The sequence below is a fragment of the Macrotis lagotis genome, chromosome 1 (assembly GCF_037893015.1).
Source record: "Macrotis lagotis isolate mMagLag1 chromosome 1, bilby.v1.9.chrom.fasta, whole genome shotgun sequence".
NCBI classification, from domain to species: Eukaryota; Metazoa; Chordata; class Mammalia; order Peramelemorphia; family Peramelidae; genus Macrotis; species Macrotis lagotis.
Genome location: NC_133658.1, coordinates 50,937,596 through 50,960,064, shown reverse-complemented (window position 1 = coordinate 50,960,064; position 22,469 = coordinate 50,937,596). Strand labels below are relative to the sequence as shown.

Below are 22,469 nucleotides of genomic sequence, written 5' to 3'. Positions count from 1 at the left end.
GTGGCAAAGGCCAGCCCGAGGAGAGTGGTGTGGGATGCCTGGGGATGGTGCCTGGGACTCTGTGAGTCTGCCCCGGGATGGGGGAGGTGGGCAGTTTTCCTGATGGGGGAGAAGCGCTTCTATGGTCAGCCTTTTCTGCTTGGGGAGAGGGCTCAGAGCCACCTTCTACCTCCAGCCTTCTCAGCTCTGGGAGGACCTTCTCATGCTCCCAGTCCCTCCGTTTTCCACCAGCCCCAGAGGCCAGGGGGCAGGACTGGGCACCTGGAGGGGAGCCCCGAGTCCTTTCTGCCCCCTTGGATCCATCCAGGGTGTGGCCAGTCTGACGGTCAGCCTCCTGGTCACCACTGCATCCACCCAGAGCCCAAGGAGGCCCTGGGCTCAGGTTGACAGCCATGGCGCCAGCGGTTGGGCTTGTGGTCAGGGAAGCTGGTTCAGTGTGGGATGCTCGGGACAGAGGCTGATCCTGGGCAGAGGCTGGTAATGGAGCTCCCTGGGCCCCACTGACCTCAGGCTGGTGAGCTCCCTCGCTGAGGCTACACTAGAGGCTTTAGGCCCTTGGAGATCCGATGCAGGAGGGCCAAGTTGGATGGATGGGGAAGGAGAGCTCTTAATGAATTTCCATCCCATTGCTTTAGAAATCCAAGCTGTGGGGAATATTCTGAAAAGAAACCAGGGAATTCAAACCACCTGGGGCAAGGAGTGACATGTTTTGGGCAGCCTGGTTTTGTGTATGGGAGATTCTTGGTGGGGAGGCCAGAACTCTATCTGGAAATCAGCCCCATCCCAAGCCTGCTTCTTACCTTCCTTGGACCCTAGTCACCACACACCACCTTCCATTCTGGAGGCCAGGATGGAAGAATCTATAGTCTCATTTCTTCTCAAATGGGGAGTGAGGAACAGAAGGGGAGGGTACAAGGTGGCTTTATTCACTGGCTATTAGATGCAGTGAAAGGAGAGGAAGCAAGAGGAAGTGGGTCTACAGAAGAAATCTAGGGAAGGGGTGCCAAGATCTCTTAGAAGCCACCCTTTTAGCAAATTGAGGTTTCCTAAATTAATGGAATTATGTCTTGACTGCCCCAATCCCCTGAATCTGGGGAGAATTCATCTGCAGCCCTACTGTAATTCTCTGATTCTGAGTGCAGGAGAATAGGAGGCTGTGGGGTTTTAAGACCCTGTGGTCCTGTGGAAAGACCACTAGACTGGGAGTCAGATGACTCAGATTCTAGGCTCAGTTTGTCTCTGTAATTTTGAGAAAGTCAGAAGTTGTTTTCTCTCAGTCTCTAGACTCTGGTTACCTTGTATATAAAAGGAGGGAATCTGACTGGATGACCTCTAAAATGAACTTCTAGCTCTAACATCCTAGGCCCAATTATTACCCAGGCTTCTCACTTTTCTCTGGGCTCTCTCCACTTTGACTCAGTTAAACCATACTGTCTAGGAGGCCTGATCTCTACCTCCCTGATCCAGAGCATTGAGCCAGGGGGCAGTTGGGATGCTGAAGGGATAAGTGAGGGTGAGACACCCAAAGTCACACTTGATCGAGGGAGAGTATGGTGGGACCCACCTGCCGGGGCCCCTTTTCTTCTCTAGATCCCATGATCTGCACTCCCCAATTTGTTCTGGAAATCCCAAGATGTTCAGTCCTTGGTGGACTCAATTTCCCTGACTGGAGATCGGATTTCTTTGGACTCTCACACACTGAATGGATATTCTTCCACAGTCCAAGAAGCAAAAGAGTCCCTCAGGGGCATCTTGCTCTTTCTTCTGAGCTCCTCCCTGGGCCATGGACCGCACTGCGGGCCTCGTGACCCTTGGGGAGCTGCCCCCAGCCTCGGGGTTCCTGGGCCCAAAGCCCAGGAACTGCCAGTCAGGTCCTCTAATGACTCAACCACACATTTAATGGGCTGTGGTTTGTCTCTCTGCTCCTCTCCATCCATCCATCCATCCATAGAGCCATCCACCCACCACCTTCTTTCCTGTTCTCCTCTTCTGACTGGATAGGCTGAGGTGGAGTTGGGAAGAAGCTGCAGAAGAAAAGGATGAATTAGCAGTACCTGCCTCCACGCATTGAGGAAGGGGACTGGGGCAGGGGAGCTGCTTGGGAGGGCAGGGTATGAACCTGGAAGGGTCGGGAGCAGCCTAGACCCAGAAGGAAAGGTGCATCAGTGTATCTCAGACCCCTGTCTTGGGACCCCAGAGCGTGTGGTCTGTTTGCTCTGTTTGACAGGCCCTGCTGTCAGAACTTAGAGAAGGGAAGTAAAGGAAAAGCAGCAGGAGCTTTTTGAAGGGATGGGGAAGGAAAGGAGGCAAATGTGACTGAATCCTACCTCCTGGAGGGCCAGCAGGAGCTCCTGGGGATGGGGTCACAGGACCCCAGGGGATGGTGCTGCTTCTCATGTCTTAGAAAATTCGAGGGGCTTCCGAAGGCTCACTGTGGCAAGATTAGGGGAGTAGCTGATGCTTCAGGAATATAGAGCAGGGATGTCTCCAGATGTTTGGAGTCACTCTCAGCTCAAGGGCTAAGGTTTCTCTGGTGCCCTTATGCTTCCTTATCAAGAGGTAGTATTTATTCATTAAATGGTCTGTCACCTCTATTTAAGTGAGAGCTTTCCTGTGGAATTGGGGAGTCTCATCCTTTTTTTTTTGTTTGTTTTATGGGATAATGTGGTTAAGTGACTTGCCCAGGGTCACACAGCTAGGATCAAGTGTCTAAACCCTGATTAAAACTCAGGTCCTCCTGACTCCAGGGCTGGTCCTTGGTCCATTATGTCACCTAGCTGCCCCTTCTCCTTCTGAACTTAATAGGGGTAAATCTAGGCCTAGTCTCAAGTCCCAAGGCAGAATGGGTCAGGGAGAGTACTACATCACCTCTTCAGAGGAGTGTGACTGGTGTCAAGGAGTCCATTCCCCACCAATACCTACCTGTCATACATCTACTTTTGTTTTCCTTAATTGAGAGTCACGGTTACTGTTATCACTACTGAGTAACTTCACCCAATTTCCCATCTCTGCTCTGTCATTAACTGACCTTGGGCAGTAAATTAGTTCAAATCTCCAGGTCTCATTTCCCTCATCTGTAAAATGGAAACTTTGAAGTAGGTGATATAGAAGGTTCTTTCCAGTTCTGATTTCTATAACTTATCACTTTGGGTTCAGTTTCATTCTCTACTCTTTAAAAAAGTGAACCCCTTCTGTCCAGAAGAGCTTTGGGTGATGGAGTTTATCTCTTGGTTTGAAGGTACTGGCAACAGCAAAGCTTGCAAGCCTAAGTGGGGTGGCTGACGGTCTGAAAGGGAGAGATGGGAACAAAGGGACCCAGCTAGGATGAACCTTGGTGGGGAGGGTTTGGCAGCTGTTCCACTCCACTTGGCTGGCTGGCTGGGAGCTCACTGTGGGTGAAATAGGAGGATGTGGGGCAGTAGAAAGCTCTATCTCTCAATACGTTTTATGGTAGAGGACCCGAGTTTGTATCTTCTTTAGACCTTAATTTACTCTGATGAAAAATGACTAGGTTAAGACTAGAACAGAGACTGTTAACCTGTGATCCATAGAACACCAATGGATCTATCTGGATAGCTTTCAGGGGGTCTGTGAACCTGGATGGGGGGAAGTCATCTTTATTTCAATATAATCATTTCCTTTCTACTCCTATGTATTTACTTCATTTAAAATTGTTATTCTAGGAAGGGATCAATGGCTTCACTGAATGTCAGAAAGTCCATGATACAAAAAAGAATCCCTATAATTGACCTATGACCTAGAACCATGCTGAAGGTAGAGTAAAGGGAACCCAAGTTGGGTTCTTCCAAGCTAGAGTACCAGTTTCTTCAAATATCCTTCACTCCATGTTCTAGTTGGGTGAGTGATTTAGTTAAGACCACGGATAATAGAACTGAAAGGACCCCTAGAAATAATCATGTTCAATCCCTTTATCTTACAGATGAGGAACTGAGGCTCAGAAGCAAGGGAAGGGTGTAGGGAAAAGTGCTCTGGATTGGGAGTCAAGATACCTGGGTTAGAAGGCTAATTATCTATGTCTTTGGCCATTCTAATCCTTCCTTTCTGAACCTTGGTTTCCTATCTGTAAAAAGGAAGGAATGATTAAGATTGATTTCAGGGAGTCCATGACCTTAGATGGTTAAAAAAAATCTTTGTTTTCACTAATCCCAAACTGAAGTTTCACATTTCCTTCAATTATTTAAAAAAAGATATATAAAAGATATATATATGTGTGTGTGTGTGTGTGTGTGTGTGTGTGTGTGTGTGTGTGTGTGTGTGTGTATGTGTATGTGTAATATGATTTGAGGAGTCTATGAACCACAAAAAAATTAAGAACCCTGGATTAAATCATCTCTATGGTTCTAGATGGTTCTAAATTCTATGATTTCTCCAAGGTCACCCCAGGGAGTTAGTGTCATCTAGAGAAGTGGACATATGAGCATCTTGATTGTCCAGGAAGTTTACTTCCCATAAAGAAAAAAATAGGCTTCTCAGAGGAAAGAAAGAGCCCAGACCTTCTCTCTAGGTTTCCCTTGAAACACTCCAGTCTTTAACTGCTCAGGAGAGAGCATGCCTATTTACTATCTTTACTACTCTGTGTGGTGGGGAGGATTATGACATTGTTATTATAGATCAGTCATTTCAGTTATTTCTGACTTTGTGATGCAATTTGGGGGTTTTCTTGGCAGAGATACTGGAGTGGTTTGCCATTTCCTTCTCCAACTCCTTTGACAGATAAGGAAACTGAAGTAAATAGGGTTAAGTGACTTGCCCAGGGTAACAAAGATCCTAAGTGTCCAGGGTTGGATTTGAACTCATATGCATGAGTCTTCCTGATTCCTAACCCATTCACTGCAGTGATTATGACATTACTAATCTCAAACCAGGATTAGAGGAATTTGAATTTCCCTTAAAGTTAGGAGACTCAACTTTCTTGCTAGGACTGATCCTTAGTACTTGAGCCCCAATCTCACTCTCTAGAGCCCAGAACTCCGACTCCAAGGATCTGCAAATCCCACTTTCCCTCTTTCCCTTGCCCAATTTCTCCCATTTTGAGTTGAAGCAAAGATAATGATCTTCAAGGAGAAAAATTTAATTTCAGAAGTAATATACATGAGATTACAGTAATTAAGAATGGGACTAAAGAATTCTACCAGGATCTATTGCGTATTAACTCATCTTTTACTCCATGAAGTCCCTCCCCATGTCCAGGAAGTTCAGATCTGCCCTGGCCCTTAACTCTGAAGTGTCTACTTTAGTGTAAGCTTGGCTACCTACCTGTCTTTCCTTTTCTATTTCTGTTCACCTAGAAAATGGGGCAGGAAGGCTGACTTCCCACCCTCTGGGGAAGTGACAAGACATGGCCTCCTTTTCACCCCTTCTTTTCAGGCTGTAGTACAATAGACCTAAAGGTGCTTTCTACATTTCAAGACCTTGGGAGTGCTTGGAATGAAAACATTCAATCCCAAAGAATCTGCTAGGATGAGCCTTTAACCTGGGGTGTATGTGTGTGTGTGTGTGTGTGTGTGTGTGTGTGTGTGTGTGTGTGTATGTCTGTGTGTCTGTGTGTCTGTGTGTGTGTGTGTGTGTGTGTGTGTATAAGTGTTATAGAGGGGATACACACAGACAGGCTATAAACTTCTTGAGGACAAAAATTGTTGGTTCTTATCTTTCAACTCCCAGTGCTTCAATAAAAGAGCAATCAAATGAAATAGTAGATCAAATGAGATCATTTGTAAAGGGCTTAGCAAAGACTGGTACAAATGTTTATTCCATTCTTATTGGTACAGGATAAGTTAGCTGATTAGCACATATATATACACACATACAAATATGCATAATTTAAGGTCAGATATGATAAGAGGAAGAAGAGAAATTTAGGCAAAGTGCTCACAAATCAATAACAAAACCAACAAGAATCATATAATTATCTCAATAGATGCCAAAAAAGCCTTTGACAAAATAAACATCCATTCCTATGAAAAACACTAGAAAATATAGGAATAAATGGTGTTTTCTTTAATATAATAAGCAGTGTCTATCTAAAACCATCCACAAATATTTTATGTATGAGGATAAATTAGGAGCATTTTCAAGAAATGAGAAACTAGAGAATCATTTTTGGTGGAGGAGGAGTCAGATATCCTGCCCCAGGGACAGGAAGGCCTGAGTTTGAGTCCCATCTCTGATACATACAGACTGGGTAATCCTGGTCAAGTCATTTCCCAGAACCTTACATTAGAAGACATCAATTTACATTCGTGGAGGGACTTTCTTCATTCAGGAGTCTCTTGTAGTCTAGGTCCAGGACCTAGGCAGGATCTCAGCTGGGTCCTGAAGACCTAGAAGGAAGACAAGGGGCAGAGAGGAGGGAGGAGTATGACTCCAGTGGGGCTTACCTGTTTGGGTGGGAAATAACTAATGGTGTGTTTGGTTGAAACAGAAATAAGCAGGACAGAGAACAATGTGAAACAAGGCTGGAGAGGCAAGTGGGCCAGGTTTCTGAACTTAGGAAATCCAGGATAAAGAGTTTATATGTTCATCTACAGGCAATAGAGAGCCAGTGAACACTTCTGAGCAAGGCAGCAAAATGATTAGATCGTCATATTAGGAGATATATTTGTCAGTTGTGTAATAAGATGAATTGGCAAAGGCAGTGACTAGAAGTAGGAAGGTCTTTTGACCTTGAAGCTATTACAATATCCAGGACAGAGATAACTGGTACCCAGGGAGGAGAGCCTCCTTTGAGTGATTTGGTGACTCTTGGAAAACATGAAGCTTTAGAGAGATTTGCATCAGGTCCCCCTTTTCCTGGGTTTTCCTGAAGTGGTCAACTGAAAATGGATGGTTTGGGACCTTAACTAGTTCCAGGCTCTAATAGATGCTCTGCCAGTGTCTCTGGGGATGACTGTTGTGGACCATGTTGATGCTGTTAGACTGTGGCTGGAGGATCCTGGAGCTGAAAGGTCCATTGAAAGGTCAAAGTTGGAACCACCAGGTATGAGTCCCAAGCTGTGGCTCTTAAAAGCATTTCCTTTGGGAGTCATCCCTGCAATAATATGATGTGGGAGTCCCTTCTTGTGTCCATCATTCTCCATTTAATTCATTTCATTCAACTGGCATTTCTTAAACCCTAGCCAGATTGTGTTAGTTTCTAAAGATACAAAATAAAGAAGCCCTTCCCCCCCAAAATCCAATCCCCCCCCAAACCTGAAACAGTTCCTGCCCTCAAGGAATTTACATTCAATTTCCACTTTTTTTTCCCCCCAAAGGACTGAAGCTTAATGCTAGGGGAGGGAGTATCAGGGAGAGAAGAAGTGACAGGCCCCTGGTTTACCATATGGTAATCTAATTCCCATTGCCTGTATCCGAACCATGGGCCACCTGGGCTGGAGAGGTCTTTCATCACCTCGGACGAAGCAGGAGAAGGAAGGACACTCACTTAGGGTTTGGGTTTCAGTTGGGGAGTATGGTGGAAAGCATAAAGCTACCTTCTGGTGGTTGGGGCATGGAAAGTACAGATTTGAGGAACTCAGAAGGGAAGGGAAAGAGGGAAGAAAGGAGAAGACTGTGTTGCTTTTCTCCCTACCCTTGGAAAGCATTTTCAGTTATAATTATCTCATTTAATCCTCTTAACATCCCTTCGAAGTGGACCAAAAACATTTTGATATTAGGGCAAGTCAAGGAGATTAAATACGTTTTTGTTCAGTCAAGTCTGACTCTTCATGGCCCCATTTGGGGTTTTCTTGCTAAAGATATTTGGGTGGTTTGCCTTTTCCTTCTTCAGCTCATTTTACAAATGAGGAAACCAAGGCAGGCCAAGGGCTAAATGACTTGCCTGGGGTCACATAATTAGTAAGTATCTGAGGTAAGATTTGAATTCAGGTCTTGCTGACTCCAGCTCCACTGCCCTTCCTAGTAACCTTTTAAATATGTTGGCTAAGCTAAACTAACGAACATTATAGCTAGCTTTATGACTAGTTTACAAGGCACTGGCCAAGTTTCATCTCATTTGATCTTTAAGCCCTGGAGGTAGGTGGTAATGTTATTCCCATTTTACATATTAAGAAACTGAGATTGAGAAAGGTTAAGTGATTTGCCCAGTTTTATATATATTTGGGGATGTTTTCTTTTTTCTTTTTTCTTTTTGCAAGGCAATGGGGTTAAATGACTTGCCCAAGGCCAGATTTGCCTAAGGCCAGATTTGAACTCAAGTTCCCTTGACTCCAGGGTGGGTGCTTTCCATTTGTGTCACGGAGCTGCCCCCAGTTTTATATATCTAGAAAATGTCTAGGGCAGGATTTGAATTCAGATCCTTCAGAATCCAACAAACAACATTCTTTCCACTGTCTATCTAGTAAATTAAGTATCAAATTTAGGTCTGGAATCCAGGCCTGTGAGAAGCAGAGGGTTATAAAAGGAAAAGCCCTTGATTCAGAGTCAGATATCTTGTTTTTGACAGAATTCTGTGTCCCGTGACCTTGAATGGATCTCTTCTTTGGGCCTTGGTTGGCCCATCTGTAATATGAAGGAAAATCTCTAATGGCCATTCCCATTCCAAATCCTAGGCTGCTGAGTCCTTTGAGCCCAAGCCTAGTGTCTTTTCTCAAACCTTTGTAAGAAACTTCTATAAACACTTCTCTTCCCTTGTACCTAGAAGATGCTGCCATGGGACTCTGCATCTCTTCATGGTCCTGCAGGAAAGAAATGAGGGTCAAAGGGGAGAAAAAAGGGGAGAAAAACTTGGTTCAGTCATCAGGAGGCCTCTCTGGGGAAATCAGGAAGGGGCTGGCCCTGCTCCAATGTGCTGCCTTGCTTCTAGGTGGACAGGACTGAAGTTATCAAGAGCAGCCTACACCCGGTGTTCTCCAAGGTCTTCACCCTGGACTACTACTTTGAGGAAGTACAGAAGCTTCGTTTTGAAGCCTACGACATTCATGGACATTGCAGCATTGGCTCTCAGGACGATGACTTCCTGGGAGGCATGGAGTGCACTTTGGGGCAGGTAACTATCTCCCACCCCTAGACTCTTTTTTAAAAATATTTTTCAAGGGAATGGGTTCAGTGGCTTGCCCAAGGACTCCTGACTCCAAGGCCGGTGCTCTATTCACTGCGCCACCTAGCCACCCCTATTATCACCCCTAGACTCTTTGGTGAAGACAGTGAAGAGAGGGAGAGAAAGAATGACCTGAGGGTCTTGAAAGGGACTGGTGGAGACATTCATTAGTGTTGTTCTAGACAACTTTTGTTGTCTAGATGTGGGCTACACCATTGGATTTGAGGGCCTCCTTACCTCTTTCTGGCTTGGAAGTCTTGGTAGCATCTGAACATCTCTGCTAGAAATTTCCTCCTTTGGGTTATAAGGTTAGGAGGTGCCTGTGGAGCTGTAAAATAACTGTTTTGGAGAGATGACTCATTAAAGTGCTTATCACCCCTTCACCCCCATATTTCTGTGTAAAGCAACAAGGGTAGATGGATTAGCCCTGGGAGTGGTAGATGAAAACAGTATTAGTCAAAGTCTCAACCCAAGAGGCACTTACAGTCTAATTGGAGAGATAAGTACTACAGAGAAGCCAATAGCATTAGATTCACAAGATAACTGTTTCCTAGAATTTAAAAGGCTCTTCTATGGAAGGGGGATTAGATTTGTTCTGTTTGGCCCCTGGGTGGGGGTGGGGGAGCAATGGGTGGGTGGAAGTTGCAAAAGGAAGATTTCAACTGGATTTGTTGGAGCTGTCCAAAAGCAGATGAGCTGTCTGAGATGGGGCACCCATCCCAAGGGGTCCTAGGAAGAATCCAGATACTTGATTGTTTCTTTTTTGGGGGGTGTTGTAGGGGATTTGGGTATAGACTGGATGAGATGACCATCCATTTCTAAGATTCTGTGAAATTCTGATATTATGAAGTTCTAAGTTATATAGATAAGAGAATTAGAAGGTAGAGCAGGGTAATATTTTTTAGAGGCGGCTTTCCTCCACCAATGGGACTCCTCCTCTTCTCTTTATAGATTGTGGCCCAAAAGAAGATGACCAGAGCCCTGCTCCTTAAAAATGGCAAACATGCTGGCAAATCCACCATCACGGTATGAGTGCTCTATGCTCTTCAGCCCTTTGCATTTGCTTCCTTTATCCCTCTCCATCTGCTTTTCCCACAAAAGGGTCTGAAGTTGAAGCATCCTCTCTGGGAGCTGGTAACTCCATCATCCATCTTTCCCTGTGCCCTTTATCTGGAGGCCTAGGAGATTGTACCCAATAGAAACATGCCCCTCCTCGTTCCTTATTTATTATTATATTATTAATTATCCCACTTTAGGAGAGTCATCATGTCAAGATGATTGAAGTTGCCTATTGCTCCCTCTTCCCTACAGGCTCTCAGCTGAGAATTTCACCTCATATTTTCCAGAAAAAAAATTGAAACTATGATATGTTCCTTCTTCATTCTTCTTCCTCATCCCCCAACATTCAGATGTCATTTACTTTCTTTCAAACTCTAACTCTACTGTCTCATTTCCCACGGCCTACAAAGATGCCCATGTCTCTCCCACCCTAGAAAAACCTTCCCTTAGTCCTTCCATCCTCACAAATTAATATTCTATGTCTCTTCTGCTCTTTGCAGCTAAACTCCTTGAAAAGACTGACTACAATAGGTAACTCAATTTTCTCTTCTCTCATTCTCTTTTTAATCCTTTAAAATCTGGCTCCTGATATTATCATTTTACTGAAACTGCTCTCTCCAAAGTTATCCGTCATCTCTTATTTGCCTTTTCTCAGTCCTCATTCTCCTTGCCCTTTCTGCAACCTTTGACACTGTTGATCATCCTGTCCTTTTTCTCTAGGATTTTGGGATACTGCTCTCTCCTGTCTTCCATCTCTATCTCTAACAGGGCTCTGTCTTGGTCTCTCTTCCCTTCTCTCTCTAAACTACTTCCCTTCATGATCTCATCAGCTCCCAAGGAGTTAATTATGGTCTCCATGCTGAAAATTCTCAGATGTATCTATCCTGCTCCAACTTCTCTGCTGACCTCCAGTTTCACATTTCTGAATACCTTTCAGGCATCTTGAACTGGATGTCCAGTAGACATCTTAAACTCAACATGTCTAGAACCAAACGTTACCTTTCTCCCTAAACTTTCCTGCCCTTCTACCCTTTCTGTTTCTAATAGGTCTCTTCAGCTTGATTACCTCACATCCAGGGGCATCTCCAGTCATCCTGATCCATATCTGGCCACTGGACCCCTCACTCAATCCAATTCATGCTCATGTCATTAATGGCATCTCCTTGTCAATGTCATGGTCTTTTTTGAGAATGAAGGACAAACATCAATCGCCTTCCCTATTGCTGTATATGGTAAACCCCTCTGACCCAACCTAGATGCCATTTTTTCTCATTTAGTTTCATTATTTCTCATCTTGCTTTCTATACCTGTACAATTTGTTGCCAAGGACTTTGCAAAATCTCTCAGGTATATCATCTTCTCTCCCTCTTCTCCATCACTCCAGTGCAGGCCCATATCACTTCATACCTAGACTATCACAATAGTCTTTTGGTGGGTTCAACTGTCTTCTCTCCTTCCACTCTAATTCATCCTCCATTCAGTCAAAAAAATGATTTTCCTAAAGCATAGGACCAACCATGTCACTCCTCATTCAACAAACTCCAGTGACTCCCTGTCACCTTCAGAATCAAATACAAAAATCTCTGCTTGGCTATCAAAAACCTTAATAATAGAGCCCTCATAGACTTTTCCAGTCTTCTTACACCTTATACTCCTTTAAGTATTCTTTCATCCAATGATCTAGGCCTCCTGGCTGCTCCACAAACAAGACATTTCATCTCTGGGTTCTAGGTATTTTCTTTGATTGTTCCCCAAGTCTGGAATGTACTCCTTTCTCTATTTTGCCTGAAGGCCCCCCTTAGCTTTGTTTAATTTCCAACTCAAATTTCATCTTTTACTGGATGCCCTTCCCAACCTCTTTTAATTTCATTTCCTTCCCTCTGTTATCACCTGTTTAACCTGTTTGTAAATATATATATATATATATATATATATAATCTATATGTGTGTATGTAAATATGTATATGTGTGTGTGTGTGTGTGTGTGTGTGTGTGTGTGTGTATGTTTGTTTGTTGTTTTCTTCAATAGGCTGTGAGTTTCCTGAGGGCAGGGACTGTCTTTTCCTTATCCCCAGAACTTCGCACAGTGTCTACTGGGAAGCAGGCACTTGATAAATGTTTATTGATTGATTGAAGAACTGGCCCCTGACACATATTGGCAAAGCACCTAACATCTCTGGGACTCTATATTGCATAATAGTTATGGAACTATGAATTTCTTAAACCAGTGATAGATATCCCATAGATTCTAGCTTACTTTACTCTTAACTTCCCCCTCCTCCACTAAAATACTTCAAGAATCCATGCGGGGAGATAGGTAGTCGATTGTTTTACCAATCACAATAACTAAAACAAATGATATTGATGAATCACTTTACAGTTTTCAAAATGCTTTTTGTCCACGATCTCATTTGAATCTGACTAATGAGGACGCTGAAGATCAGAGAAGGTGAGGGGCTTGCCTATGATCCCACGGCTAGTGTCACAGGCAAGAGATGAAGCTGTCTTCCTGACTCCAAGGCCATCATTCTGTTTACCTCTATGACTGTTCTCATAACACTTCTGAGTGTTTGCAGATGGGCTTTGTGAGTTCTTTGACCAAAAAACCTTGGCCAATGTGACAAAGATTCTTTTTTTTTTTTTTATAACTTAGCTGTACTGGTCCTCTGGTGATAGATAGACATCCTGCTTGCCAAGATATGCCAAAGGCTTTGAGAGGACAAGGCATCCTCATTCCAAGATGAGACACATGAATAAGGTCTTATATCATTGGAATGTGATTCATTAATAATGAATGACCATCATGAGGACAATCCTTTGCATTAATAATAATCACATTTATATAAAGCTTAAAGGATTACAAAGCACTTTAAATACATTATCTCAGTGGATCCTCCCAACAAGTCTGAGCTAGGTGCTATATAGTTGTTTTCTTCTTACAGTGAGGAAATGGGTCTCAAGAGTTGATTGACTTACCCATGGGCACATAGCTGTTGTTGTGGCTTGTTTGTCCTTCCTTCGTTCTGGAAGAACGCCATGACATCAGGGAGGTGATGCCATGACATGAAAGTGATTTTCATTTAAGTGAAGAGGTTCTGGGCAAAGTCACCGGTCTCACGTTCTCCTCCGGAGCCATTTGAGTCCAGTGGCCAGATATGACTCAGGACAACCGGGGATGGTCCTGGATGCAGTGGGAAACCTTGGCTTTTCAAAGCTAATAAGCGTTAAAGAGAAGCTCTCTTCACTTGTTCTTAGACCTATTTGCATAGCTAATTACACTCTACAAAGCACTTTTAAACACACATTCTCATTTAATCTTATTTATTCTTCAAATTAAGTGGAACAGGCATCATGATCTCCATTTTAACAATGTTGAAACTGGGGCCAGAGAGGTGAAGAAGCTTCCCCATAGTCATGCAGTTACTTATAGGCAGAGCTGGGTAAGGTTTCCTGTTTTTCAGTGAGTATTTCCTCTACACCCTAATCGAGGTCTGGAGGTCTCTTCCAGCCATTGCCCCTTCACTTGCCTTTCTGTGATTGTGCCACCCAGATGACTTGGTTGGACTCTGGGAAATCATCCATAATATAAAGGAAGTTAATGAGAAGACCTGGAAGTCACCTTCTATCCCAGAGTCTTAGGATCTTCGAACATTCTCATCCTCCCCAGGTGATAGCAGAGGAGATCTCTGGTAATAATGGTTACGTGGAACTCTCCTTCCGGGCCAAGAAGCTTGATGACAAGGTAAGTGGAAAGGAATAGAAATTCCCTCAGGGTTGGCATTCTGGAAAGAACAGAAGTTCAGTGATAGGTACCTATCAAAAATGATTGCTTTTAATTTTTCTTTTTTCCCCCTAAGCTATTACCTTTCAATTTAATTTTCTTTTAAGCCACTACTTTTAAAAGCAGAAAACCCAATATTATTCTTTCCAATTTTCCAGATAGGACAAATTGAGATCCATAAAGATAAAATGATTTCCCTCCTGGATATTTCTTTCCCCCTTCCCTGGTTCCCCCCCCCCTCACCAACAAACATCTCCCACAACTATATTTCTCTTCTGCTATTACCCAGGATCTCTTTAGCAAATCAGATCCTTTCCTGGAAATCTACCGGATCAATGATGATCAAAGTGAGCAGCTGGTATACAGGACAGAGGTGAGCTATAGGGAGTCATTGTCTAGAAGGTGGTAAGGAAGTATTTCTTCTACATTTGGGGTAGATGAAATATATGGCCAAAGATACCAGGTTAATGTAATTTTATTTCCCTGTAACATGAACATGTCAATTCATGAAGGAGGGATGTAAGTGGGAATGAAATTTGTAAAGGAGGGAGGGATAGAAATATTTATATGGTGCCTACTTTGTGTCAGTCACAAATATAATCTCATTTAATCACAACAACCTTACGAAGTAGGTGCTATATATATATATATATATATATATATATATATATATTCCCATTTGATAAAACAGAGGCAAAGAGAGGTTAAGTGACTTGCCCAAGGTCACACAGCTAATGTCTGAGGCTAGATTTGAAATAAGGTCTTCTTGATTCTAGGTCCAGAGCTGGGTTGCCTCACAGGGGAATGAGGAATGTAAAGGTTACAGTGGTGGCTATTAATAGTTCTTTTATGAGAAGAAGATAGCCTGAGCTTACCAGAAGAAATAACAGCCCATAGTTATATTGCTTATTTCATATATAGAGCTTAAAGGTTTACAAAGGCATTCCATCCTTCCAACATGAGAATATATATTATGCACTAATTTATAAAGGAGCTGCAGTGAGTGTAAGTGATTGGTCACCAGAATCTCAGAGTTGGAAGAAATCTCAGTTGTTATCCATGCCAACATCCAACCCAAATAGGAATTTCTTCAAAAACAAATAATCTCTTAAAAGTAGCTTTGTTGCTTCTGCTGAGAAACTTCCAGTGATGAAGAATTCATTTAATCATTGGACAGTTCTGATTGTTGAGAAGTTTTTCCTTATATCAAATTTGAACCTAATGTTTATAATTATTTTGGAGGGACAACCATGAAGGAGGAAATGGTACTGGGAAGACCTGGGTTCAAGTCCTTTTTCTGACATGAGTTAAATATGGTAACTGGGGCAAGTCACTTAACCTCTATGTGCTCTCAGTATCTTTGTAATACTAAATATTGCTGAGACTATGCATTGATGATCTGTATGGTAGAAGGAATTCCTTGCTCTCAGTGGAATCACAGGTTGATTTCCTAGTCTAGTCCTAGAATTGTTCTATGTGCTTTATGCAATAGAAGAAAATAGGAAATAACCTAGAAAGTTGGGGAATGGCAATGAAGAGGCTGGTCCCTAGATGCAGTGCAATCCCATAAGATCAGAGGATTTTAAAGCTGGAAGGCATCGGAGAGATCGACCATTCCAATCCTCTTATGCTACATAGGAAGAAGCTGGGATCCAGAAAGAAAGGTGAATGCAAATAATATGCAGAATAATACAAAGCAAAAAAAAGGGGCAAACTAGGACTTATATATACACTGATTAAACTACATTATCACATCAACATACACATGGTGTTCTCCCAAAAATCTCAGCATAGTTTCAAGCCTGAATAACTTCAAAATAACTAAACAAGCAGCTTAAGTTTTATTAGCTTGAAATGGAACTAAGACTTTTGAGACAACATATTTTTATATATACTTATGTATGTAAACATATCCATAGGCAGCTAGGTGGTGCCATAGTACATGGAGTACTGGACAGGGAGTCAGGAAGACTCAGCTTCCTGAGTTCAAATCTGACTTGGGACACTTACTAGCAGGGTGACCCTGGGCAAGTCACTTAATTCTGTTTGCCTCAGTTTCCTCATGTGGAAAATGAGCTGGAGAAGGAAATGACAATTCATTCAGGTATCTTTACCAAGCAAACCCCAAATTGGGTCATGAACTGTCAGACATGACTGTCAGACAAGTCTGAAACAAGCAAATGCATGGCTATATATATATATATATATATATATATATATATATATATTTGGATATATATATATATTTGGATATATATATATATTTGGATTATATATATATATTTATAAACACACACAATTCTTAACACACTACCTGAATCTGCAGATGATAGTAATCACAATACAGGATGGCACAAGATAATGCAAAAAGAGGTTCTTGTATTAATTATTGATAAGATGGAATTTATATTTATGTATATAGGAATACTTTTTATCATAAATTGATCACATACATACACAGGAACAGCTAATGATGGTTTACTCACTCTATTAGACTGTAAAAATGAAGCAACAAGTTTTTTTAAACAAATGGGGTTTTTTTGAGTTTCCATGAGGAGGTGGCTAGGTGGTGCAGTGGATAAAACCCTGACCCTGGAGTCAGGAGTACCTGGGTTCAAATCTGTCTCAGACTCTTAATAATGACCTAGCTGTATGGCCTTGGGCAAGCCACTTAACCCTATTTGCCTTGCAAAAACCTAAAAAAAAAGTCTTTTTGAGTTTCCATGATACTTTTTGTTTTTATAAAATGTTCATTTGTGTGCCTCATTGAACTAGTCTTTTGTGAAAAAAAAAATCTTTAAGCCACCCCAAAACGACCACTGTGTCTGACTAGTCTGATAGTGTCTTCCATATTTCAAATTTGCGGTCCCCTACCTCTCCTGAGAAGAGGGATATATATTTCATCATCTATTCTCTTGGATTAGGATTGGTCATTACAATTAGTCTGGATCTAATTTCCTTTTTTTTTTTAAGTTTTTTTTGCAAGGCAAATGGGGTTAAGTGGCTTGCCCAAGGCCACACAGCTATGTAATTATTAAGTGTCTGAGGCTGGATTTGAACCCAGGTACTCCTGACTCCAGGGTCAGTGCTCTTTTCACTGCTACACCTAGCCGCCCCTCTAATTGCCTCTTTATGCTGTTTTGGTTTGTGTTATCTTTAGTATGTATATTATACTTCAGTTAATAATATTTTATTTTTTCAATTACATGTAAAGATATTTTTCAACATTTGTTTTTTTAAGATTCAAAATTTTCTCCCTCCTTCCCTTCCCTATCCCTTCCCAAGAAAGCAAATAATCTGATTTAGATTATGCATGTATTACTATCTTAAATGTTATTTCCATGGGGTGGGTAGGTGCAGCAGTGGATAGAGCACAGTTCCTAGAGTCAGGAGTCCCTGAGTTCAAATCCAGCCTCAGACACTTAATAGTCACCTAGCTGTGTGGCCTTGGGCAAGCCGCTTAACCCCATTTTCCTTGCCAAAAAACCCTAATATCTATTATCTATCTATCTATCTATCTATCTATCTATCTATCTATCTATCTATCTATTTCCATATTAGTCATGTAGTAAAAGAAGAATCAGAACAAAAGGGAATCAAACACCCTAAGGGAAAAAACACAAATAACAAATTCAAAAAAGTGAAAATAGTCTGCTTTGATCTTTAGCCAGACCCTATCGATCTTTCTCTGGATGTGGATGACATTTTCCATCACAAATCTTTTGGAATGATCTTGGATCAATGTCTTACTAATCTGGGCTGATCATCACACAATGTTGCTGTGACTGTGTACAATGTTATCCTGATTGTATTTTTTGAACTTTAAGAGCAAAGTTAATAAGATCATAGATTTAGTGCCAGATAGAGTGAAATGACTTCTCCAGGGTACCACATAGATTATTACGCTCAGGAAATCTTGCCAGGGTCTGAGAATTTAGCTTTTGGCCACAGATTGGTATGGAAGGGAATTCCTGATTGGTGGAGAAGGGGGAACCAAGGGGATGGGACTGAGCTCAGTACCCGATATTGAACACACAGAGCTTAGAGGCAGAGGAAGGACCAGAGCCAAAAATTTTAATCCAAGACTTTGGATTTGAAATCCAGATCTGAAACATGATCTTCTTGTGCCCACTGAAGACTCCAGTCATCTGGTACCTGCTGCAATTCATTGCATCTGGGGAAAGCTGTATTTGTCAAGATTTATTTTTGTTATTGTTGCGAAAATTAATTTCCCTCCTCCCTTTTTGCAGAAGGGTGCCCAGGGTTTGATATATAGCTTATGCTGAGACACTTGATGTGCTTATTGGTTTTTACTGATTTGCTTTCTTTTCTCTTTAAAAAATAGACGGGATGACTTGATATGTAGGGTAGGGATATGTTTAGAAATGAAGGTGATATGAAAACAAAAGACATCAATAAAAATATGATGAACATCCTCCGCCTTCCCTTCCCTTATGTCAAGCCTGGGATTCATATGGTTCTGGCCCTTACTAGCTATATGACTTTGGGCAATTCACTTCTCTCTCTAGAGTTCTATTTCTTCCTCAGTCTAAAGGGATTAAATCTAGATAATCTCTTTTGTCTGCCAAAATCCTCCAATGAGATGATGAGGCTGAAACCTTAGGACTCAGGCTCCCAGGGAAAACCCAGAGTTGTTCCTGAAGGGAATCCTTTCCTAGTTGAAGGCAGACATTATGTCCTAGGTTTGGGGATGAAGACCCTGACAAGGGCAAAAGGGGGAATAATTTAATTACCAGTCTTACCCAAAGGTGAAGGCACCATTGATCAGACCCTGTGAACCCTGACTATAGGTTCTATCTGTTTTTCCCAGGTTGTGAAGAATAACCTGAATCCCGTGTGGGAGACATTCAAAGTTTCCCTGAACTCACTCTGTAGCTGTGAGGAAAAGAGGCCTCTTAAGGTAGTGGGGCCTGGGATCTGAAGAATGGGGCTGGTAAGGAGTCCATCTCCTTCTTCAGAGGAGTCTGGGACCAGGACATCATCTCCCCCTCTGACCCAGCCTCTGTTTGGTAGGGGATCAGAATTTAGTCTGTAGCCCAAGGTGGATGGAAGAAAAGCTCTGATTGATGGAGAAGGGGGAAGAGTTTGGCCTAGGTGTAAGGCTAGAGTGGGACTAGGGGTTGGGCTCAGTGGGATGTGGAGCAGTACTAGGTGGACCTAGAGAGTAATGATAAAAGGAGTTAAATAAGCTTAAATGTTGCCAGATGGGTAGCAGAAAATGAGTCTTTCTAGCTCTGGCCAAGAGATGGGTTGGACCCTGAGAGAGATAGATGTTGGGGAGATGGACAGGCCACATGATCCAAGGACTGACCCATGAGTTGTCTGGGTTAAAGTTTGCTTTTGTTTTGTGGCAGTGTCTGGTTTGGGACTATGATTCTAGAGGGAAACATGACTTCATCGGTGAATTCTCCACCACTTTTGAGGAAATGCAGAAGGTGCTTGAGGAGGAAAAGGTACATGGGATGGGGTGAACCTAGGGTGCAGGGCTGCCATCTGAGTGTGGCCAGAGGAACGGAGAATTGAATGAATCAGATGGAACACAACAATCCCTCTTTCCTTTGCTCATCTCCACATATGGTCAACACCAAGGAGCAGAGGGATGTGATATTTTCTCTCTGTCGCCCCGAACCATATTGCTGGAGAACTTGGGGCTAGAGTGAAGTGGTTAGTGTTTTGCTATGTCCTATGGTTCCTCACTCCTCCCCTTGATCAATTTGTACTGGGGGAATGAAGACATTGGTGAACATAGGGGAGGGAGAATGAGTGAGTTGGGGAGTGTGTTTGGACTGATGATGGTTTACTGCATGGTTCCTCAAAAAAGGGATCATCAAAAATCTGACATGACTAAAAATAAACCAAAACTATATGAGTGATTGGAAAAGGAGAATATTCCACCTCTCCAGCACCCCCAATTTCCAGGTGTTTTTCAGCCTCAACTAGTTTATAAAAATAACAGCATACTGGGTAGAGTAGGTGGGATGCTCAGTTGGGCAGTAAGGACACCTGAGTGTTTTTCCCAGCTTATCATCGAGTTCCCTTGGGGTCATAAGACATAGGATTCCTCCTGGAATTTCAATGTCTCTGTCTTTTTTGCTAATTCTTCACCTGAGGGAGAATCAATGAGGGGTACAAGGTGTCCTGAGATCTGGGGTGGGGGTGGGGGAAAATGTCCTTGGTAATGATGAAATGTAACGAAATCCTGTTGTTTCAGTGCCAGACTGCATTAGAGTTCAATGCTCTGTAACTAGAGGAGGAGATTTACATCAGAACTAGGACTCTTGGTGTGTGGGGGTGGCCACTGCAAAGCTTCCAAGAAGCATAGGAGCAATCCCTCTGGGAAAGTGTATTTTATCTTAGAGAGGCCAACAAAGTCTCATGCATGAGATAAATACTCTATGAGCAGTGCAAAGAATGAGTGAAAGTTCAAATTCTCTGCATAGGGGTTGTTAAATATTGGATTGTTTCCACTTTTCAGAAATCTAGTGAAGAGCTAGGTTTGCACAAAAAGATGAATTATAGCGTCATATTTGCTTTACTAGATTACTATTCCTGTTATAAAGGAATTATCCTTCATATCACTCACTTCTCTGAACATGTGAGTGATTTATTTTATAATATTTAGAGTTGAACCTTTTCCCAGGTCATATTGTATAATATATAAAGTAAGACACATGCATATGTGTGTATCACAGAAACTGTGATTCATCTTCATCATTCCCTTTAACCCATTCAATAGGCATTTTTGCCTATTGGCAAAATAGTATGTTCTATTCAAGCACCTACTACGTACCAGGACCTGATGACAAAAATGAAACACTCCCTGCCCTCAAGGAGCTTATATTCTAAAATGAGAAGGAAACCTGAACAGGTTTCCTACCTAAAATACCTATGATATTCTGTACCCTTAATACTGTAAGCTGTGTGCGCATTAGAAAGGGTATGACTGTATTGTTCTGTGGTAATCTAGAGTCTATCACACAGGTGAGTATTTGTGTGATCTGTTCTATAGACACCAGTCCTTTGTCCTGTGTTCTCTACCCTTAGGTTCAATGGGATTGTGTAAACCCCAAGTACAAAATTAAGAAACGGAATTATAAGAACTCAGGGGTGGTCATCCTGTCAGATCTAAAGGTGAGGCTAGGAGGTGTTCACAATTCTGTTTTTCTTTTTTTAAAAACATATTTATTTATTTTCTTTAATGTTCCTTTATAAAAAAAATTTTTTTGAGTTCCAAATCCTCTTCCTACCTCCATTTACTCCCTCATCTTGGGCAAGCAATATAAAATATCAATTATACATGTGAAGTCATACGAGATTTATTTCCATATATCCATGTTGCAAGAAAAAAATGCAAGAAAAATGAAGAAAATGAGAAATTGGACTTCAATTTGCCCTCAGAGTTCATCAGTTCCCTCTAGAGGTAGATAGCATTTTTCATTATGAGTACTTTGGATTTGTCTTGAGTCATTGTATTGATCAGAGTAGCAAAGTCTTTCATAGTTAATAGTTAATCATTGTTACAATATTATTGTTACTTTGTAAAATATTTTCACCTGGTTCTGCTCACTTCACTTTGAAACTGTTCATTTAAATTTTCATAGGTTTTTTCTGAAACTATTCTGTTCATCATTTCTTATAGTATAATAGAATTCCATTACAATCGTATACCACAATTTGTTCATCTGTTTCTCAATGGATGAGCATCCCCTCAATTTTCAATTATTTGCCACCCAAAAAAAGCTGCTATCAATTTTTTTTTTTGTACCAACAGATCCTTTTCCTTTTTCTTTGATCTCTTTGTGACATAGACCTAGTAGTTGTTTTGCTTGATCAAAGGGCATGCACAGCATTGATGCCTTTTGGGTACAGATCCCAATTGTCCCCCAGAATGTTTGGACCAGTTTACAGGTTCCTCAACTGTACATCAGTATCCCTATTTTTCCACATCCTCTCCAGCATGACATTTTTCTTTTCTGTCATGTTAGCTAATCTGATCGATGTGAGGTGGTACCTCAGAATTGTTTTAATTTGGCTATTCTAAGATCAGAAACTGAGGCACTCAATCTGTGACTCTTTTCTCTTTCATACAGATTGGCTGCTCAGCTTCCTTTAGGGTTGCAAAACGATAATTATGCTCAAGTTACACCCTTCCTTGTTCTTGAGTCTTGGTAGTTTTAAGGGAGGAGAAGGTGGCATGTCCTAATCCATCCTCAGAACTCCCCCTGAATTTTGCTGAGATGGGCTAGGGCAGATGGAATGTCAGAAAATCTTTCCAGTCTGATTCATTGACCCTCTGGACTCATCTCTCTGGCTTCTTTGTGGATCATGGAGTGGCAATAGTGGACTGTATGGGGAAGAGAGGAGAGAGAACTGGATTTGTAAGGAATATGGGAGTAAGGGTTGCAGACAGACAGGTGTTTAGATAGATTGATGGGTAGGTGAGGGCAAACAGAAGAGGAGAATTCTGACCCTCCCCCTTCTCCAGTTGTTTGCCAACCTAAATTATTTTGCTTTTTGCTTCCAACCCATGCCTTTCTCCCCTTCTGACTTCAC

General features: G+C 42.0%; 1 protein-coding gene across 1 annotated transcript in view; it reads left to right on the top strand.

Moving 5' to 3' along the window:
• CPNE7 (copine 7) overlaps positions 1 to 22,469 on the top strand; it is a 42,867-nt gene that overhangs the window by 2,579 nt on the left and 17,819 nt on the right. The window contains exons 2-8 of the mRNA XM_074223026.1: positions 8,822 to 9,004; positions 10,007 to 10,081; positions 13,782 to 13,856; positions 14,185 to 14,268; positions 18,727 to 18,816; positions 19,271 to 19,369; positions 20,961 to 21,047. Coding sequence (XP_074079127.1) covers positions 8,822 to 9,004; positions 10,007 to 10,081; positions 13,782 to 13,856; positions 14,185 to 14,268; positions 18,727 to 18,816; positions 19,271 to 19,369; positions 20,961 to 21,047 — 693 coding nt within the window. The remainder of the gene's footprint in view (positions 1 to 8,821; positions 9,005 to 10,006; positions 10,082 to 13,781; positions 13,857 to 14,184; positions 14,269 to 18,726; positions 18,817 to 19,270; positions 19,370 to 20,960; positions 21,048 to 22,469) is intronic.